This window comes from Macaca nemestrina, chromosome 13, assembly GCF_043159975.1.
Source record: "Macaca nemestrina isolate mMacNem1 chromosome 13, mMacNem.hap1, whole genome shotgun sequence".
In the NCBI taxonomy this organism is placed as follows: Eukaryota; Metazoa; Chordata; class Mammalia; order Primates; family Cercopithecidae; genus Macaca; species Macaca nemestrina.
Window position 1 is genome coordinate 10,924,748 of NC_092137.1, and position 19,132 is coordinate 10,943,879.

The 19,132-nt window shown below is 50.6% G+C and overlaps 2 protein-coding genes across 7 annotated transcripts in view; one reads left to right on the forward strand and one right to left on the reverse strand.

The window, feature by feature from the left end:
- LOC105486488 (ATPase H+ transporting V1 subunit C2) overlaps window positions 1-11,755 on the forward strand; it is a 63,442-nt gene extending 51,687 nt beyond the window's left edge. For 2 of the 6 annotated variants that reach the window (XM_071076228.1, XM_071076229.1), the window contains 6 exons: window positions 1,943-2,035; window positions 2,133-2,226; window positions 4,742-4,879; window positions 5,727-5,824; window positions 10,552-10,684; window positions 11,499-11,755. In XM_071076228.1, the coding sequence (XP_070932329.1) occupies window positions 1,943-2,035; window positions 2,133-2,226; window positions 4,742-4,879; window positions 5,727-5,824; window positions 10,552-10,684; window positions 11,499-11,588 (646 nt within the window). In that variant the 3' untranslated portion in view covers window positions 11,589-11,755. Of the gene's footprint in view, window positions 1-1,942; window positions 2,036-2,132; window positions 2,227-4,741; window positions 5,825-10,551; window positions 10,685-11,498 lie in introns of those variants that run through there. The other 4 variants (XM_071076230.1, XM_071076231.1, XM_071076226.1 and 1 more) reach the window with 2 other exon arrangements.
- LOC105486489 (protein disulfide isomerase family A member 6) overlaps window positions 11,695-19,132 on the reverse strand; it is a 28,258-nt gene continuing 20,820 nt past the window's right edge. The window contains exons 7-13 of the mRNA XM_011749382.2: window positions 18,971-19,085; window positions 17,996-18,136; window positions 17,166-17,250; window positions 16,966-17,038; window positions 15,609-15,767; window positions 13,241-13,337; window positions 11,695-12,637 (exon numbers count right to left, since the gene is read on the reverse strand). Coding sequence (XP_011747684.1) covers window positions 12,569-12,637; window positions 13,241-13,337; window positions 15,609-15,767; window positions 16,966-17,038; window positions 17,166-17,250; window positions 17,996-18,136; window positions 18,971-19,085 — 739 coding nt within the window. The 3' untranslated portion in view covers window positions 11,695-12,568. The remainder of the gene's footprint in view (window positions 12,638-13,240; window positions 13,338-15,608; window positions 15,768-16,965; window positions 17,039-17,165; window positions 17,251-17,995; window positions 18,137-18,970; window positions 19,086-19,132) is intronic.

Sequence of the window (19,132 nt, forward strand, 5' to 3'; positions counted from 1 at the left end):
TCGATGTGAAATGGATGTGAAATGGGTCTGAAATGGGTGTGAAATGGATGTGAAATGGGTCTGAAATGGGTGTGAAATGGATGTGAAATGGATGTGAAATGGATGTGAAATGGATGTGAAATGGGTCTGAAATGGGTGTGAAATGGATGTGAAATGGATGTGAAATGGGTCTGAAATGGGTGTGAAATGGATGTGAAATGGGTCTGAAATGGGTGTGAAATGGATGTGAAATGGATGTGAAATGGATGTGAAATGGGTCTGAAATGGGTGTGAAATGGATGTGAAATGGATGTGAAATGGATGTGAAATGGGTCTGAAATGGGTGTGAAATGGATGTGAAATGGGTGTGAAATGGATGTGAAATGGGTGTGACTCGGGCACACACAGGTGCACAGGGAATTGTGGGGATGGGTCACGGGGAGGAAGGCCACACTCAGGATGGTGGTGGCCCAGGATGGAGTGAGTGGCACATGTGGGGTAGGAGCACATGGGCTTTCACCGGCTGGAGCTTTGGTTTGGGGTGGCTGATCCAAAGCTGCGCGTTTTCCTTTTTTTTTGAGACGGAGGCTCACTCTATTGCCCAGGCTGGAGTGTAGTGGCACGAGCTCAGCTCACTGCAACCTCCGGCCTCCCGGGTTTAAGCAACTCTCCTACCTCAGCCTCTCAAGTAACTGGGATTATAGACGTGCACCAACACAGCCAGCTAATTTTTATATTTTTGGTAGAGGTGGGCTTTCACCATGTTGGTCAGGCTGGTCTTGAACTCCTGACCTCAGGTGATCCGCCTGCCTCAGCCTCCCAAAGTGCTGGGATTACAGGTGTGAGCCACCATGCCCAGCATGGTACTCATTTTCCTCTATGCCTTTTTGTATGGCTGAGATGGTTTGTAATTTGAAGAGGTTTTAGAATGCTCGTCAGGCAGCCAGCCTATTCATCTGACTCCTCACATACAGAGCTCCTGGTGCGAGGCCTTTGCCCTGGGGCCCCTGCTGGGGGAAGGGGCTCTCCCAGGGCCAGGAGATGGCAATCATCGGGATCTAAATTGAAAGGTGCAAGGAACAGGACAATCACAGCCCGAGGTTACAGGGGAGGCAGGGAAGAGGAGTAAGGCTCTGGAGCAGAGGAGCTGGCCCTGGAAGCTGGTGTGCTGGCAGGAGCATTCACTGCTCTTAAATACCAAGCACCGGGGATCCGTGCCAGGATCGGCTGCCTTGGTAGGTGGCCTGGCCTCCCAGACCAGAGCCTCAGGCCCTTCATTGTCACCAGCCACCTGAAAGCCTGCACAGATGACTCTAGAAATACCTGGAGCCTGGGGGCAGCCCCTATGGGCAGGGGCTGTGAGAAACAGAAAGGGTGACCCTGCTAGCATGCTGTAAGATCGTGTCTGGCCCTGAGGGCTCCCACTTCCCATCTTCTGGCCAATAGGACTCAGAGATGCTTAGACCGCTGGCCCCAAGAATTCCTGAGTTGCTGGAGACAGTGGCCCCAGTGGTCCTGGGTTGAGACGTGCTTGGGAGGCTGTGTTCCGTTAGGACTTTGTGACATTGCAAGTGAAATGGACCTTGTGAGATAGTTTCCACCACTCCGCTTCACTATCAGGCGGCACATCAGAGCCAGGGACACCCCGTGCCAGCTGAGGTGACGGCGGCCCAGGGGGGCTTGGTCTCTCAGGCATTTGATAAGCGGGCACTGAAGCCCAGGCCCCTGCACTGCCTGCACCCCGAGCCCCGCTGAGGCCTTAGCCTGGAGGAGTGTGGAAGGGGCAGGAGGGAAGGGCAGGCAGCCAGGGGTTAGGAAATCTCAGGGAGTGTCCTTGGTTCCCCAGCCCTCGACTGCTGCCAAGGACCCCAAGTGCAGGCCACTAGGCCCCGGGGGCCTCTGAGCCCCAGTCCCACACAGGGCCTGGCAGTGAGTCCAGCCAACAGATGCTTCTCTCCAACAGACTCATTACTGAGGACAAGGAGGGGGGCCTTTTCACTGTGACTCTGTTTCGAAAAGTGATCGAAGACTTCAAAACCAAGGCCAAAGAAAACAAGTAAGTGTCCTCCGGGTTTCGTTCATCTCCTGCTGCGGGGCGTCTCTGCCCCTCTGGAAAGCTGCTGAGTGAAAGCCCATGGTTTGCTTGTTTTAAGGTTCACTGTTCGTGAATTTTACTATGATGAGAAAGAAATTAAAAGGGAAAGGGAGGAGATGGCCAGATTACTGTCCGATAAGAAGCAACAGTATGTGAGTATGTGATTGAGCAGCTCCTCCTGCCCCTACCCAGTGGCCTGGGGATAGAAGAGTCCTCCCAAGTCTCCAGCTCTCCCTCTCATTGTCCCCACCAGGCTCCTGGGCTCACACCATGGGGACCGTCTGTTCTCAGGGGACGTCTGAGCAGGGTCTGGGAGGGGGGACGGTGAGCACAAAGGAGCCCAGGCAGGGGAGCTGGGAGCGGGGGAGCCGGGGGCGGGAGCCGGGGGCGGGAGCCGGGGGTCCCCCTAGCCAGCGCTTTCCACACACACTCTCACGGTCCCCAGCACCGCCCTGCCAGGAAGGGGTTGCTAACTCCACAGTACGGATGAGAAACTGAGGCTCTGAGAGGCAAGCTGGCCGGATGACCCGCCAGGCCTTCCTGGAACTGAGCGAGGCACGTGGGCTCCAGGCGGGAGCATCTGTGTGCAGGGTGGGCAGTGCTGGGCCTTGGAGATCGCAGCCGTGAGGTTTCCAGGGCACCACTAGCCCCTGTATTGACCTCCCCTGTGTCCTTAGCACGGCGGGGTGCTTATCTGGAGACCTCCGACCACAGCCACTCAGAAACCCCTCATGTAGGAGGACAGCTTAGCTCCCCAGGGAGCAAAACTAGATGCTCGCATTTGAACTGTGGGCAGGAGAGCTGTGGGAAGGTCACCCCGCCGCTCCGTGAAGTGGGCATCTTCCATACTCAGTCCTCCCGCCGCGGTGCTGGGCTAGGCCGGGCCACTTGGAAGGAGCCTGTCTGGGTGGAGTGTTTTTGGGCCCCTTCTTCCCCGTGCCCACCAGGGAGGGTTCTGTGGAGCACCTTCCAGTCCAGCCGCTAGTGACGGGGCGGGAGGAATGAGTAGAATATTCTTGAGGCCTTTGGGGGGAAGTCGCTGTGTGAACACAGCGCTGTGAGGACCTCCGTGGGGAGGAGTGCCATGGCCGCGGGCAGGCAGGGAGTGCTCCCGGTGTCCGTCCCTTCAAGTGTGTACTCCGGGCTCCTGGGGGCTTGGCCTCTCTGTCAGCGACCTAGCGACCTTTTTGCAGGGACTGGAGATGAGCACCCCCCCTCACGAGCAAACCGAGTCACGGAGCCCCCATAGTGGGGTTCTCGGAGCCCTTCTGGTCTGGTCTGTTTCCCTTTAGAAAGGAAACAAGAGCTGATAATATAAACGTTTATATAGGGATTTTTCATCCTCTTTCCCCAAAACAGAAGCACAGGGCGCTCACACGTGTGTGTGTGCGTGTGTGTGTGTGGACATGTGTGTGCACAGCAAGTGAGACACGCCTCAGAGCCAGAGGCTGCTGGGCTTCAGCTGAGCCTGTGGGGTGGGTGTACCCTCCTGAGGACAAGGACCCAAGCTGGAGCTGGGGACCCCTGGCCCTTTGGGTGCTCCAGTCCTCAGAGCAGGGCCCACAGACCCAGAGACCAGGCAGGAGAGATTGCCCCCAGTGAAAGCTGAGCTCCAAAGCATTTCCTTCCTTAGCCTCAGCTCACCTGAAACCCTCGTTACCTGGGCACACCCCGGCTGTTCTCTTTAGCCAGGCTTTTTCCCAGCTCGATTCAGTCCTGGTCCCGACCCCCTGCACAGTATCTCTGGATGGGGCTAGACCATGGCAGCCTCCACGTTGGGAGGCCCTGCTGGGGACAGGTGGCGAAGCAGGGCCTTTGGCACCCACCTGGGCACTGACCCGGGCCTGCCAGACCCGCAGGGAACAGGGTGACACACAGGAGCCTGCCACCTGCCACATGTGGCTCAGGTTCCCAGCTGGCGTAGTTTACGCGGCATAGCCTTTGCCCACACTGCCCTGGGGGCCCTGCCAGGGTCTCTGTGGGCGCGAGGTGGAGGCACTCTCAGCTTAGGTCAGCCCCACTGGCCTCCTGAGAATCTGGTCCCTCTGGCCTATCTAGAAGTGCATGACCAAACGTCTTGCATCCTTTTTGTCACTCGTCAACCAGAGGGACAGGCCAGGCCCTGGGTTTGAGTGTACTTTGAGAGCAAAGTGGGATTTCCCTGTGTTGCCCACCTGTTTGCAGACACAGAATGGGAAAGGGTGAGTGTCCTAAATGCATGCCCAACTCATCTCCTGCACTGTGCACGCTGAGGTGCCCCCTGAATGCCAGGAAGGCATCTGTGGCTGGGCGTGGTAGAGCCACCTTGACAGAGCACAGACAGCCGTTTCCACTTATGCCTCCCGGTGCTGTCCTGGTCAGCCTGCGATGGGGGTCCTGGCCAAGCCCAAGCAAGGGGAGGGGGCTCAGGACTGACCCCTCTGCCAGAGATTGGCTCTGTGCTTGGAATATGGAACCCAAAGGCTTAACGCTGCCCCCCCTCTGCCTTCACCACTCCGGGAGCCCGGTGAGCGCCTATCACATCTCTAGTCTAGCCAGCACGCGAGTCTCGAGGGTGGGCCTGAATTCCTGAGCTTGCTCTCGCGTGCCTTTCAGGCGATGAGAATGATTTATTTGTTTGTGATGCATGTTTGCTGAAAGATTAATAAATCATTTCTGTGCCTTTAGCAAACTTCCTGTGTTGCTCTTAAAAAGGGATCATCCACCTTCCCGGACCACAAGGTTAAGGTAACCCCGCTAGGTAACCCTGATAGGCCCGCTGCGGGGCAGACCGACAGAGAGAGAGAGAGTGAGGGCGAGGGTGAGGTAAGCAACGCCCCGGGAACCCCGGGGTCCCTGGCTCGCATCTCCTCGCCAGCTCAGGCGCCTTCTGGGAAAATGAATCCTTGCATTTTTCTGTTCTCTAACATGGCTTTTGAGGTCTTAAATTTGAGGAGCCAGAATCATGCCTTCCTCCTAATCTGCAGGGCCTCTTTGGAGCTGCCCCCGCCAGGAGTGAAGGGTGCTTGTCGGCCAGGGCGCCTCTCCCCGGGCCCCTGGCTGGAGGTGGCTGGAGCTGGGACGGGCAGGGCCCTGGCTGGGGTGGTGGCCGGCAGCTCAGCTCTCCTCCCTTGGCTGCCCTTGCTGAACCCACCCCTGACCTTTGTGGGCAGTTGCAGTGTCGGGCGGGAGCTCGGAGCTCTTGCTCCCAGACTCTGAGCTCCCAAGAGGACCTGCCACACCAGTATCAGTGGCTGCTGCTGTGGCCACGTGAGGTGGGGCTGTGAGGGGAGGCGCTGCTGTGGTTGATGCCAGGACCCTGGGGGCAGAGCCTCTGAGAAGGTGGACTCGCTGGCTGTGCAATGTCAGGCAGAAGCCCCTGGCTGCCCGCTGAAAGCCCTGAGGTCAGGGGCTGCCCAGCTCCCCGTGCTGCGGTCTGCGGTGGCCCCGTGCATGCACCGGGTGGCTGGCCCGCTGAGCTTCCCCGGCACCAGGCGCCCTGGACCTCGAGGTCCTGAGCCTGACCCAGGGCTGGTCCGACCAACTCTCTGCTTCTGGCTCCTGGGCACTTCTTCTCAGCTCAGGGCGTGCTCTGTCAAAACCCAAGTCCTTTCTTGGCTCTGTGTTGGGCGGAGTGGCCAGGAGGGGTCACCGGGCTCTTCTGTCCTTTCAGGGACCCCTGCTGCGCTGGCTCAAGGTGAACTTCAGCGAAGCCTTCATTGCCTGGATCCACGTGAAGGCCCTCAGAGTGTTTGTGGAGTCCGTGCTGAGGTGCGTGGCAGTGATGCCCCGGCTGAGGCTGTCCTGAGGATGGACAGGGTCTGCGGGAGCTATGGGGGCACCCCAGCTCCTGCCTTCTCTCCACCCTCCACCCGTCTCCTTTCTGTGACTGTGGCAGTTGGCAACATGCTCAGTTCCGAGTCAAATAATACACCCTCCCTCAGCCCTGCGTCCCCTGCTGTCTGCTCCCGCCACTCCTGCCACGCTTGGGGCAAGTGTCATCTGGGTTCTCCCCAGCGCCCTACCCGCATGCCCCTTGTGGACCTCTGGCTGGCTCCTGTTCCCACCCTCATGAAGCCTGCAGGGCCCCAGTGGCTCCCGAAAAGCGTTCTTGGGCTGCCTCCATCCTCGGCCTGGAAGCCCCACCCCTCAAGGCAGTCCAGAGAGAAAACCAAAACCACACCACCACCAACAGAGCTTATTTTGCCTTTTTTTTTTTTGAGATGGAGTTTCACTCTTGTTGCCCAGGCTAGAGTGCAATGGCACATTCCTGGCTCACTGCAACCTCCGCCTCTCGGGTTCAAGAGATTCTCCTGTCTCAGCCTCCCTAGTAGCTGGGATTACAGGAGCCCACCATCATGCCCAGCTACTTTTTTGTATTTTTAGTAGAGGCAGGGTTTTGCCATGTTGGCCAGGTTAGTCTCGAGCTCCTCCTAACCTCAGGTGATCTGCCCGCCTCAGCCTTCCAAAGTGCTGGGATTACAGGCGTGAGCCACCATGCCTGGCCTTTGCCTAATTTAAAAAAAAAAAAAAAAAGATAGGCCGTTGTCATGGACCGTGAGACCAGCCTGGCCAACATGGCGAAACCCCACCTCTACTAAAAATAAAAAATTAGCTGGGAGTGGTGGCGTGGGCCTGTAGTACTGGCTACTTGGGAGGCTGAGGTGGGAGGATCACTTGAGCCCGGGAGGCAGAGATGACAGTGAGCCCAGACCGCACCGCTGCACTCCAGCCTGGGCAACAAGAGAAACTCCAGCAAAAAAAAAACAAAAATTGCTTCACTGTGAGAAATCTGGCAACTCTAGGTAAGCAGAGTGAATAAAAATCTCCTGTAATTTTAACACCAGGAGAGAACACTGCCAGCATCCCCGTGGGTGCCCCTTTAGGCGTAGGGTTTGTTGGTTTTTTATGAATAGATACATGATTCTTACAGATTTTTATGAAAGTGGAATCAGAGAGGAAACGCCTTTGAAGGCCACCTTCCTGCCCCGTGTGGCTGCGTCCCGCGTCACGGAGCGCTGTGCCCTGCCTGCTGCTCTGACTCGCAGCCTCCTGGACTCCTCCAGCCCCGGGACCCTCTGTGTGACTTGCGGACCCCTTCCCCGCCTGCATTGAAGAGCTCCTCATCCTTCCCTGCCGTCCCCCTGGCCGATGTCTCCTGCTTTCCCTCGTTTTCCTGCCCATGTTCCCTGGTCTCTGGGTCTTGCCATCCGCCTGCCGTAGGCTTTATCTGGGTATCTGTCTCATCTCCCCTCCCACACCCCTTCCTCTGCTTCCCTGTTTCTGCCAGTGGCCTCCTCATCCTTCCCCTCATCAGACCCCAAACTTCAGGGTCAGTTTGGACACCTGTGATAGGCCCGGTCCACTCTGCCTTTGTACTCTCGCTTCCACGGGTCTGGCCCCACTGGCCTGGCTGTTGCCATAAGCGTCCTCTTTGTTCTTGGCCTCCAATTCACCTTCCATGAGGCTGTCAGTGTGTGGTCTGCCCAGGTACAGATCTGACCCTGGTTCCTCGTTCTTCTGCCCTGCACATGCACCACACCCACACCTGCACCCATGCACACCTGTGCACGCCCATCTCAAAAGCCTATACCGACACAGATGGCAGCATTGGCTTGGAGGGTGTACCCAGCTCCTGGGAGTATTCTAGCCATCTCTACTATACACAGCCTCACATCAACCCTGCCCAGCTCAGAAGTCAGTTGCTCTCAGTCCTAACACAGTGAAGCCTGTCCATGCCTTTCAGGATGCACATTTGCCCAAGAGAGAGGTCGAGACCGACCTCCTTAATATAGTACTTAGGCTCAATAAAGCGAAGTATTATCCCTAAAAACAGATGCAAAACTAATTCTCAAGAAGTCAAGTTCAGAAGCAGGTACTGTGAGAAGTTCCTGAGTCTCACTGTCCAGAGATAATTGCGGCAAATGGCTTTGGGACACTTGCGACTCCCACAAAAGGGGATTCAATGTTCTGCACCTTGCTTATTCCATTTGCTTTGTGGGATCCTCGGAGATCAATATGAGTAGAGCTACTTGATCCTTTTTAATGGCTTCATCATATTCCATTGTATGGGGGTACCATAATCTAAGAAAACAGATATTGAGCTAACCAGTTCTTCAGAGTAAGCGCAGAGGCAAGAGGGAGGAGGCAAAGCGCACATGCCCCTGCTGCTTGGGCTGCTTTGGGCTCCTGTCGGTCTGCGCCCCGTTTGGCGCTTGCTGCTATCTTCCTGTCTCAGGAGCCGCTTTCCTTCTGTCCCTGTGCTGGGCACTGAGTCTGGCTTCTCTCTGTACCTCTGCCACCCAGCACAGAGTTGGACAAAGAGTAGACATGAAATGTTTGTTGACTGAATAAAGCCAGTGTGACGCAGGCACAGTCCTTGGTTGAGGAGGTGGGGTTCATCCTCATGGATGACGAATCCCAGCTGCTTAAGTGACCCAAGATGAAAACAGGTGGGGGGTGGGGCAGCGGCGAGGCTGCTGAGCCCCGCCAGGTGGCTGGATCCTTGGGTCTGGTCGGGGGAGATGATAGGCAATCACCAGTAGCAGGTAAGTGGACGGATCATCCAGGGAGCGTGGCAGCGGGAAACAGTACCACAGGGACACCCAGCATTTAAGGAGCAAGAGGAGGTGCGAGAAGGAAAAGTGAAGGCTGTAGCTGTCCCTGGGATTTGGCTGGTAGGAGGGCATCGGTGTGAGACGCTGGCGGGCGGTGGTTAAAGGAGTGAGTGACAGGCATCAGACTTTCAGATCTGGCTCTCGGGAAGCCCGGCGGCATGAGAGCTGCGTGCAGTGGGCGTTCTTATGTTAGCCGGGTGGGGCGCTGATCAAGGGAAGCGACAGTAGAAGGGCCGAGCCCTACAGCGGAGGGTCAAGGGTGTCTTACCTACAGTCCCTCAGCATGAATGGCTCCCCACCAAGTGACTGCAGGGAACAGCAGGGGCAGGGCCTTGACCAGAGGAGGGCACAGCATGGGGCGGGGCCTTGGGGAGAATGAGGGGGATGGGCCAGTCGCTCCTGGGGTCCTTTTTTTTTGAAATGGACTCTTGCTGTCGCCCAGGCTGGAGTGCAGTGGCAGTCTTGTCTCACTGCAACCTCCTGGGTTCAAGCAATTCTCCTGCCTCAGCCTTCCAAGTAGCTGGGATTATAGGCATGTAATTTTTGTAATTTTAGTAGCGACGGGGTTTCACCATGTTGGCCAGGCTGGTCTTGAACTCCTGACCTCAGGTGATCCAGCCTGCCTTGGTTCCCCAAAGTGCTGGGATTACAGGTGCGCGCCACTGCGCCTGGCATGGGGTCTTGTTCTGGGCAGAATGGAGAAGGCATTATTCGCAGGATGGGTGCCACAGAGACAGGACAGGGCCGGGAAGGGTCGGAAGAGCGCAGAGGCTGAGGAAAGGTTAAGGGCTGGAGTGCATGTCCATTAAGGACCTAGGGTGCCTACCACCCACCACAGCAAGCACAACAGGCTTCTCCCTCAAGCCACGCTGCTGGGGGAGGAGTGCTTTCAGCTTTAAGGATGGGTCCTAGATGGATAAACAACCTCCAGGACAACTTGGTAATGACTATGGTGGAATTAGCCTGGTGTGGTGGTGGCGGGTGCCTGTAATCCCAGCTACTTGGGAGGCTGAGGCAGGAGAACAGGTTGAACCCGGGAAGCGGAGGTTGCAGTGAACCAAGATCGTGCCATTGCACTCCAGCCCGGGTGACAGAGCGAGACCCCGTCTCAAAGAAAAAAAAAAAAAAAAAGTAAAACCTTAGTAATATTAATAGGTCCTGCTCCCAGGACTGATGTATATGGCAGACCCCACTCTAGATAAATCAGAGCAATAGGTGGGTGAAAGGGCCTGTAAAGATGGAGTTCACATCAAGGCCTAGGGATCCCGAGGGAACACAGGTGCTAACTACTGAACATCCAGTCCTTTGCTCCCTGAGAGTATAAAGATACTTCAACAATCACAAACTGTTTGCCATTTACAGCACTTGCTGTATTTTGTGTGGGCTAAAACCACAGGAACAGCTCACCCCAACAACTGGTTTTCATGGGCTCAGGTATCCAACTAGGTACATTAAAAATGTTTTCCATCTACCCAAGAACTCAGCGAAAATAATAACCACCTTGATAAACCAGATTTTTGCCTCTCCTTTAGTGGAGAAAAATGGCCAAGGTGGGTTTTAGACAAACGCCTTGAGTCCGAATGTTCAGTCCAACTACCCGCATTCAGCTTGAGCACGCGCCATGAACTGTCACTCATGGCCAGAGGGATGCCCTCTTTGGCTCTACAGTTGAAAACTAGGTATCAGAAGGGGGTTAGCAAATTCTAGAGCTTTTTCTATCCAGAGATCACCGCTACCCTAAGCATTTTGCTCGAGTTTGACTTTACGAAGCTGTGTTGGTTGAAGCTTTTCATCTTTGGAATGTACTCGTGTCTTGTCAGATTCCTTCTATCCGTCTTCGCATTTCTAGTAGTAACTGACATATTTTGTCTATCTGAAAAGGTATGGACTACCAGTGAACTTCCAGGCAGTGCTCCTGCAGCCGCTTAAGAAGTCATCCACCAAGCGTTTAAGAGAGGTTCTAAACTCTGTCTTCCGACATCTGGATGAAGTAGCCGCTACAAGTATACTGGATGTAGGTATCCAGAAACAGCAGTATTTCCACAGTAAGGTCAGCATCTTACCGTAGAATGGGAGATACTTTCAAAAAACTGGTATCTACCCGTAATCCCAACACTTTGGGAGGCAGGCGGATCACCTGAGGTCAAGGGTTATGAAGACCCTGTCTCTAGTAAAAAAAAAAAAAATTGGGCCGGGCACTGTAATCCCAGCACTTTGGGAGGTCGAGGCAGGTGGATCATGAAGTCAAGAGATCGAGACCAACCTGGCCAACATTGTGAAACCCCGTTTCTACTAAAAATACAAAAATTAGCTGGGTGTGGTGGTGTGTGCCTATAGTCCCAGCTACTTGGGAGGTTGAGGCAGGAGAATCGCTTGAACCTGGGAGGCGGAGGTTGAGTGAGCTGAGATCACGCCACTGTACTCCAGCTTAGCAACAGAGAAAGACTCTGTCTCAAAAAAAAAACAGCAGCAACAAAAAATTAGCCAGGAGTGGTGGTGCATGCCTGTAATCCCAGCTACTTGGGAGTCTGAGGCAGGAAAATTGCTTGAACCCAGGAGGCAGAGGTTGTAGTGAGCTGAGATCATGCCACTGCGCTACAGCCTGGGTGACAAGAGACTGTCTCAAAAACAAAACAATTTGTTAGCCTGTTATGAAAATCTACATGTCATACACATTAAAGCACAGCAAGGAGAGGGCTGGAGCGGGTGGGCCACAGCTATGCAGAGCAGAATGTACGCTCGGTGCCTGGAGAGCTTCCTCAAAAATGAAAGTGTAAGACAGGAAACTAGTTTATGCACTTAGAGCATGACCATGTCTTCTTTTGTAGGCATCTGTGGAGATCCCGGGACTGCAACTCAATAACCAAGACTATTTTCCCTATGTCTACTTCCATATTGACCTTAGTCTTCTCGACTAGAAAGGCCAGCTGGCACCTGTCTCATGTTCGTGCAGACTATTTAGCCAGAGAATGGTTAAAATGTCTTACAGAACTAAGATATTTTTCAGAGAAATTGCTCACAAAAGTTAGTGACAGTTGTATTTATTTTTTTTAAGTTACAATAAAATGCTCTCAAGTCCTTTGAAGGTTCTAACAAATTCAAAACTTCATTTTTCTGAATGTTTTACATAAATGCGAACTATGTGTTCGCATTGGTAACCTGCTGCTGTATTTCATGTCTTAATGGCTATTCTAAGGTTCATAACAACATAGAAAGCCTTGCACTGTATAACCAGCCAGATTCCTTAATAATTAGTCACTAGAGACAGCCCAAAGACAAATATTGGGCGGGAAATCAGTGCTCACTGAGTCCGGTTTCCATGTAAAATCTCTGTTGTGGGGAGGCATTGATGGCACCATCTGAAGCAAAGAGATCTTGTTTTTTGTTTAAAAAAGTTTGTGGGGGAGGAAAGATATCTGTGTATCACTTCAAAATATTAATTTACTGCTAAACATCACTCTGAATTTATGATGTAGATACTAATTTCATACATTTATCGGCATTATCCAAAATATTTTATTCTTTAATGGAAAAAGCCATTAATATTCAAATGAAGGAATCACATTAAAAAACCCATACATAAGAAACAGCCTCCAAGAACATCCAAGCAGCAGTCAGAGAGAGGGAAAAACGTTTCGACAGCCGAGTTTTCTTCAAAATATTAATGTGACAGAATACAATACAATTCACCGGCTACAACAATTCATAGAATTTTTCAATGTTTTCTTGAGATGCAAAAGTTCACTGTTGCAGTGTTGTCAAATGACCAATCAAGTACTACTTCTTGGTTAAAAGGCCACTGGGAGAGTCATCTGATCGTAGACAATGTCCCTTCACTGCTGGAAAAATTCGCTGGCTCCCAAGAAAAGAAAATGGTCTGAAGCCTCTGTTGTGGCTCTCACAACTCATCTTTCCCCAAGTCATCAAGTTCCACATCACTGAGGTCAATGTCATCCTCCACGGGAAGCTGGGGGACAGAAAGCCACTGTGAGATCTGCAGAGGGGACGCCCTGGAAGGCCAACATCTCATTTCACAGAAGCGCAACTCTCCAGAGCTACCCCTGCTGACAACCCAGGTTCTCCTCAGTCTGACCCCTACCCGGACCTTCGCACCTACGATTATACGGAAGGAAAAGCTAAGAACTCTGGTGAAACATTTCGACATCACATCACTCACCACTTTAACACTGGAAGCCACCGAACATGTCCTTTTGAGGAGGGTGGGACACAACAGTGCAGAAGTAAGTGCTAATTTCAAAGCTATCATTTTCTGTTTTTCTAAGATAAAGTACATGAATTCCAGGTTAAATGTTCACTTTAAGGTAATAATCAGGAAAGCAACCTGACTACTGGAAAGTGTCTTGGCTGTCAAGAATATCAAATGACATGCAGCACTTAAACTTGTGATAAGGAAGATGAAGGGTCTTCAGAGAAGAACCTCTTAAAAGGCCCACGGGTACACCAGGGCTGAGGTCTGATGGAGAGGACCTGACTCCAGGTGCAGAGATGCACAGCCTCAAGACAGTAAACCAGGACTGCTGCCCGCACAGCCTCCCTCCCGGACACTCACCTCGCCATCCCTGCCGTCCCAAGGCTCTCTCTCAACGATGGTAGGGAAAGCCCCGCCTCCTACAGGTGCCGTGGAGCCACGCCCAAAAGAGAGCTCCCTTGGGGAAAAATGACCAAAACACACACACACATTTATTATGGACTGCTGGTGCAGAAGAATAAACAACTTTAAAAATAACAGTCTGCCTACTTTGTTTATGCCGAGACATTTCTTCTTTCTTGCTGCAGTACATTCCTGAGAAACACCTCGAGAACATTATCTTTTTAATCACGGACAACATTACAACCAGATTCAACATTCCCAACTAAGCCCCCTGCATCAGATACAGTCAGTTGCTATCAGTAAGTTTTTAAAAATAGCAGAGCATTTGCTGAAATACAAATTAAGTACATAAATAATTATCAAAGTTGATCCAGAACATGGGCTGCCTGTGAGTTTTGTAAGACTGCTGTGAACCTGTACAGAGGAAGCATGTCAGCAGTGACGCGACTGGTTCCAGTGGGATGGCAGAGGGTGCATATGTGTAGAAACATCAGTACTTGAAACATAGCAGACCTGGTGTAATCGGGCTGTTGGGAAAGCAGAGCTAGAAATACTGTGGGCACAAATATTTAGAGTTCAGCAAACAACTCCTAGAATAATGGAGCTAGACTAACAATCTATGGCACCAATGGGCTAGAATAAACCTATTATTAGAAAAAAAAATTACATGATATATTTATATTCACATTCTGACTTCATGATTTAATAAATACTACTCTATGACAATCACAAACTTACGCAGTCCACAAACTTCTTTTTCTTTGAGACCAAGTTACGCTCTGTGGCCCGTGCTGGAGAGCAGTGGTGCGATCTCAGCTCACTGCAACCTCCACCTCCTGGGTTCAAGTGATTCTTGTGCCTCAGCCTCCCGAGTAGCTGGGATTGCAGGCCCATGCCACCACACTCAGCTTATTTTTTGTAGTTTTAGTAGGGACGAGGTTTCACCATGGTGGCCAGGCTGGTTTCGAACTCCTGGCCTCAAGTGATCTGCTTGCCTCAGACTCCCAAAGTGCTGGAATTACAGGCGTGAGCCACCACGCCCGGCCCCATAAACTTCTTAATGAAAACGCCCCCTTGGCCAGGCGTGGTGGCTCACACCTGTAATCCCAGCACTTTGGGAGGCTGACGGGTGGATCACCTGAGGTCAGGAGTTCGAGACCCACCTGGCTAACCTGGTGAAACCCCATCTCTACTTTACAAAAATTAGGTAGGTGTGGTGGCAGGCGCCTGTAATCTCAGCTACTCGGGAGTCTGAGGCAACACACACACACACACACACACACACACACACACACACACACACTTCTGTGTCAAGTGGGAAGACTGGCAGCAAGAGCACTGCAGGCTTTCACACGCTATTCTTCCTAGTCATTATTCATCACAAGCCTCTCAACTGCCTTTTGTGTGCTGAGCATCTCTCACACAGCAGCTAAGAAATGAACACGGAAGAAAGCAAGAATGGAAAGCAAAACCTCTTTAGGTCAATGCCTTGTATTGCCTAAAAGATGATTAGGTGAGTTGAATAGCAGAGCAGGGTAGAGAGCTCTGTATTATTTGTTTTAGAGTTTTGAGAACCTATCACGTTGTTTGCACATTGTTGGAGTCACTTAAGAACACCCATTTTCAAATAAATAACTACATTCCAAAGCCAAGTGCCCAGAAATGGAAACCACATTTACCAAGGTCAAGATTACAATGAGTATGAGGGTGAGGATAGACAGAGAGGGCTGCCTCTAGCCCATGAGGCTTTTTTTTGAGACGGAGTTTCACTCTTGTTGCTCAGGCTGGAGTGCAATGGTGTGATCTCAGCTCACTGCAACCTCCGCCTCCTGGGTTCAAGTGATTCACCTGCCTCAGCCTCCCAAGTAGCTGGGATTACAGGCATGTGCCACCATGCCCGGCTAATTTTGTGTTTTTAGTAGAGACAGGGTTTCTCCACGTTGGTCAGGCTGGTCTCGAACTCCTGTCCTCAGGTGATCTGCCTGCCTCAGCCTCCCAAAGTGCTGGGATTACAGGCGTGAGCCACCGTACCCGGCCCCATGAGGCTTTTATGAGAATTAGGAAGAGCCCAGGGCCAGATGCACAGAATGGCACACAGGGTGGCCTGAGGGCAGCAATGCAGTCTCCTCATCCAGCAAGCAGAGTTTTCCAAGGAAAAAGGAACGAATAGGGAGACAATTTAAAAACTCTAAATTCTCTGGAATTAGTTTGCATTTTGAAATCCCATTTATTACCTGGCTCATATATACACCTAGTTTCAAATAAAAAACTACGACAGAACCAAACAAAGAGAAAAAACAATAAACAACCTAAGAAAACAAATTACCTGAGAAATTCGTTAATGCCTTGCTCACTGAAGGAGCCTTTCAGCAGAGCAAATTTCATCTTGCGTGCATTGATGGCGGCCATGGCGGGGTACCCAAACCCGCCAATCCCCAACGCGGTCTCAAGTTCAGACTGGGCTCCGGCTTCTGTCCACAGCCACCTAGAAAACCAGACTGGTTTATAGGGCAAATATGCCTTTTAAATTACTTACGCTCTAGCTAGAAGATCTTAGAGAACAAAAGATCACGCTTCAGATATTTTGTGGAATGAGAAATAAATAAAAAACAAAAGATGAGTTTCTATATGGATTTTCCCTTTTACCTGAAATCCCACCAATATCATTTGGGTTATTAAGCTTGTTCTTGCATTCTGTAGGCATCTAATAAACATTTGCTGGACTAATGGAGAAGGAGCAAGGTCATCGAGAGAGGGACAGCAGGGGGCGCTAGGTACCCAGGGAAAGCTATGGATACTGAGGACGAAAAGCAAAAAGATATATAGGAAGGAGGCAGGGCACGGTGGCTCACCTGAGGTCAGGAGTTCGAGACCAGCTTGACCAATATGGTGAAACCCTGTCTCTACTAAAATTACAAAAATTAGCTGGGCATGATGGTGTGCGCCTGTATTCCCAGCTACTCAGGAGGCTGAGGCAGGAGAATCGCTTGAACCCGGGAGACGGAGGTTGCAGTGAGCTGAGATTGCACCACTGCACTCCACCCTGGGAGAGAGAGTGAGACTCCATCTCAAAAATAGAAAAAAAGAGAAAATAGGAAGGAGATACACTGTTTTGAAAATGTGCCTAGATAAGAGGATAAGGAAACATAATTCTAGTTCCCCTTTCTCATCCAGCCTTCAAGTTCATACTAGAATTCAGGTGCACTACTCATTCTGTGTCTGCTTGCTAACCCGGCACCCCAATCACCATTTAAAACATGATTCCTATGAGAAAAATGCATGCTGTGCTGACAGCCCTTCATTCCTTCTTTTCCTCCCAGTGATAAAATGTTCACATCCTGAATAAAAACATATAGCAGAGCAGGCCAGGTGTGGTGGCTCACACCTGTAATCCCAGGAGTCTGGGAGGCAGAGGCGGGTGGATCACTTGAGATCAGGAGTTTGAGACCAGCCTAGCCAACATGGTGAAACCCCGACTCTACTAAAAATACAAAAATTAGCTGGGTGTGGTGGCACGCGCCTATAATCCCCGCTACTTGGGAGGCTAGGCAGGAGAGGAAAAAAAAAATTTTTAGCAGAGCAAACACAGGAACACAGCTTACAAAAACACGGGGGACCCACTCTCAAGAAACCCTATAATCTCCTGTTCAGATGACACTGAGACAATAAGCTCAGTAACTTACCCCCACATTTTCTTTTTGTATTTGTCTGCCATCTTCAGAAGAACTTCCAGATAAGAATTTCGGCCTGCAGCTCCTGATTTAAACAGACAAACGTTTTTTTAAAGGTAAAGGTAAAGGAGTCCGTAAAATTAATCCATTTAGGAAGTACTCTCAGAGCATCTAGCATAGAACAGCCAAGGGAAATTATTTGTCTGTCTTACCAGTATCAAGGATATGCGGTAGCACAGCCACAACACAGAGCTGGTGCTCCTCACACGTCCTCTTGGCAATGTCCTCGTTGATAATCTGTGGGACTCAGAAGACAAGGGATGATCAGGAGGCTGCATGATACAACACCCAAAGGTAAGCTGGCAAACAAGAACTTCCATTGAAAAGATTTCTCCCAGGACTACTTCCTTGTATGGAAACACCCAGAGGCATGTTCTCTAAGAGGAGATTTTTCTGCTACTGATTCTTAAGCCTGTGGAAGCTGTGGTGGTTGGGGGGGATTAGCACACATATACACGTCTCTGAAATCACAACGCCTGGACACAGCCTGGCTCTGCCACTTACTTGTTTAAATAGACTATACTTACACGTATTGTATGTTTATACAAACTTGAGGTTCTGTGCCTCAATTTCCCCATATATAAAATGGAGATAAAAACAGTTATCTACCTCAGTGTTCATGTGAGAATTAAATGAAACAAACAAACAAAAAAACTACATAAAGACACCAGAACAGTGCCTGTTACATGATTAGCTACTCAACAAATGTGCTATTACTTTGAAAATGATAAGCAAGAGTGATTAAATACACTCTATCTTTAAGAAGCTCGTATTTCTGTTCACAATGTAATTATTCTAATGCTAAAAGTTATGAAAAGCAACTTATCAGACATTCTTTTCCATTTCAAAGTATAAAAACCACTTTAAAGAGAGTATTTTTAACAAGAAGGGCATAACATGAACACTGTGTCACGACTGCTTTAACGTTCCTCGCTGTCAGCTAAAAAAGCTTTCTGGACTATGAGCAATTTAAGTGGTCTACCTCAAGCAGCTCAGGAGGTGGGGCGTTATCAGAAAACAAATCAAGGGCCCGGGACACTATGTCGGATCTTGTCCGCCCACCGTCGTAATCCACAGGAGACTCGCCTTTCTGAAATATCTTGATTGTAGGAAATCCTCTAATCTATTAAAAAAGAGATCAGAGAATAAAATCCAATTAACAACACAAAATAACACAATCTTTACGGTTTCTAAAACCACCTTATAGGTAATTTTTGTTTCTTTTTTAATTGAAGCAGTCTCACTGTTGCCCAGGCTGGAGAGCATAGGTGCAATCTCAGCTTACTGCAACCTCTGCTCCTGGGTTCAAGCGATTCTCCTACCTCAGCCGCCTGAGTAGCTGGGACTACAGGTGCACACCACCACACCCGGCTAATATTTGTATTTTTAGTAGAGATGGGGTTTCACCATGTTGGTCAGGCTGGCTTTGAATTCCCGGCCTCAAGCGATCTGCCCGCCTAGGCCTCCCAAAGTGCTGGGATTACAGGCGTGACCCACCACTCTGGCCTTATAAGTAATTTAATGTAACAAAACTATTCCCCAGACTGCCTGGATTTCAAAGGAATGACTCACAGAGGTCAATGATCAATCAGGGAGTTTTAACAGTCTGTGAAGTTTAGCCCAATCATATTCAAGCCCTGGTATGTAATTAACACAAAGTATCTGCTCTAGAACAAATGGACCAACTTACAATAGCCACATGAGCAACGTGAGTAAGTCTGGGCAAGCTGACACCTCACATTAAGTATACCACAGAAGCAGTGTGACATTAGGAGAAAAAAGGTGACAGTCCTGAGTGTCAGACTTGTTAGTTATGACAGTAAAGTGACTTTATCTCTTCACTTACAAAATGGTTTAAACATCTCCTTTACTACCTCATAGGGAGGCCTGGAGTATTGGAAGAAGTAACGAAACACCATGTATTTCACAATGAAATGAGCCTTATGAGGATACTCACCCCGTAGCGGGAGGCTAGAACCTGATTGACGGTAGCATCCACAGCTGCCAGTTTCACTTTTCCTTTCGTCTGCTCTTTTACTTCTGAAGCTGCGGCAGCCCACTCTGGCTCTAGGCTATAGAAAAATATTCGTTTTGTGTTGTTTCTTTGAGACACGGTCTC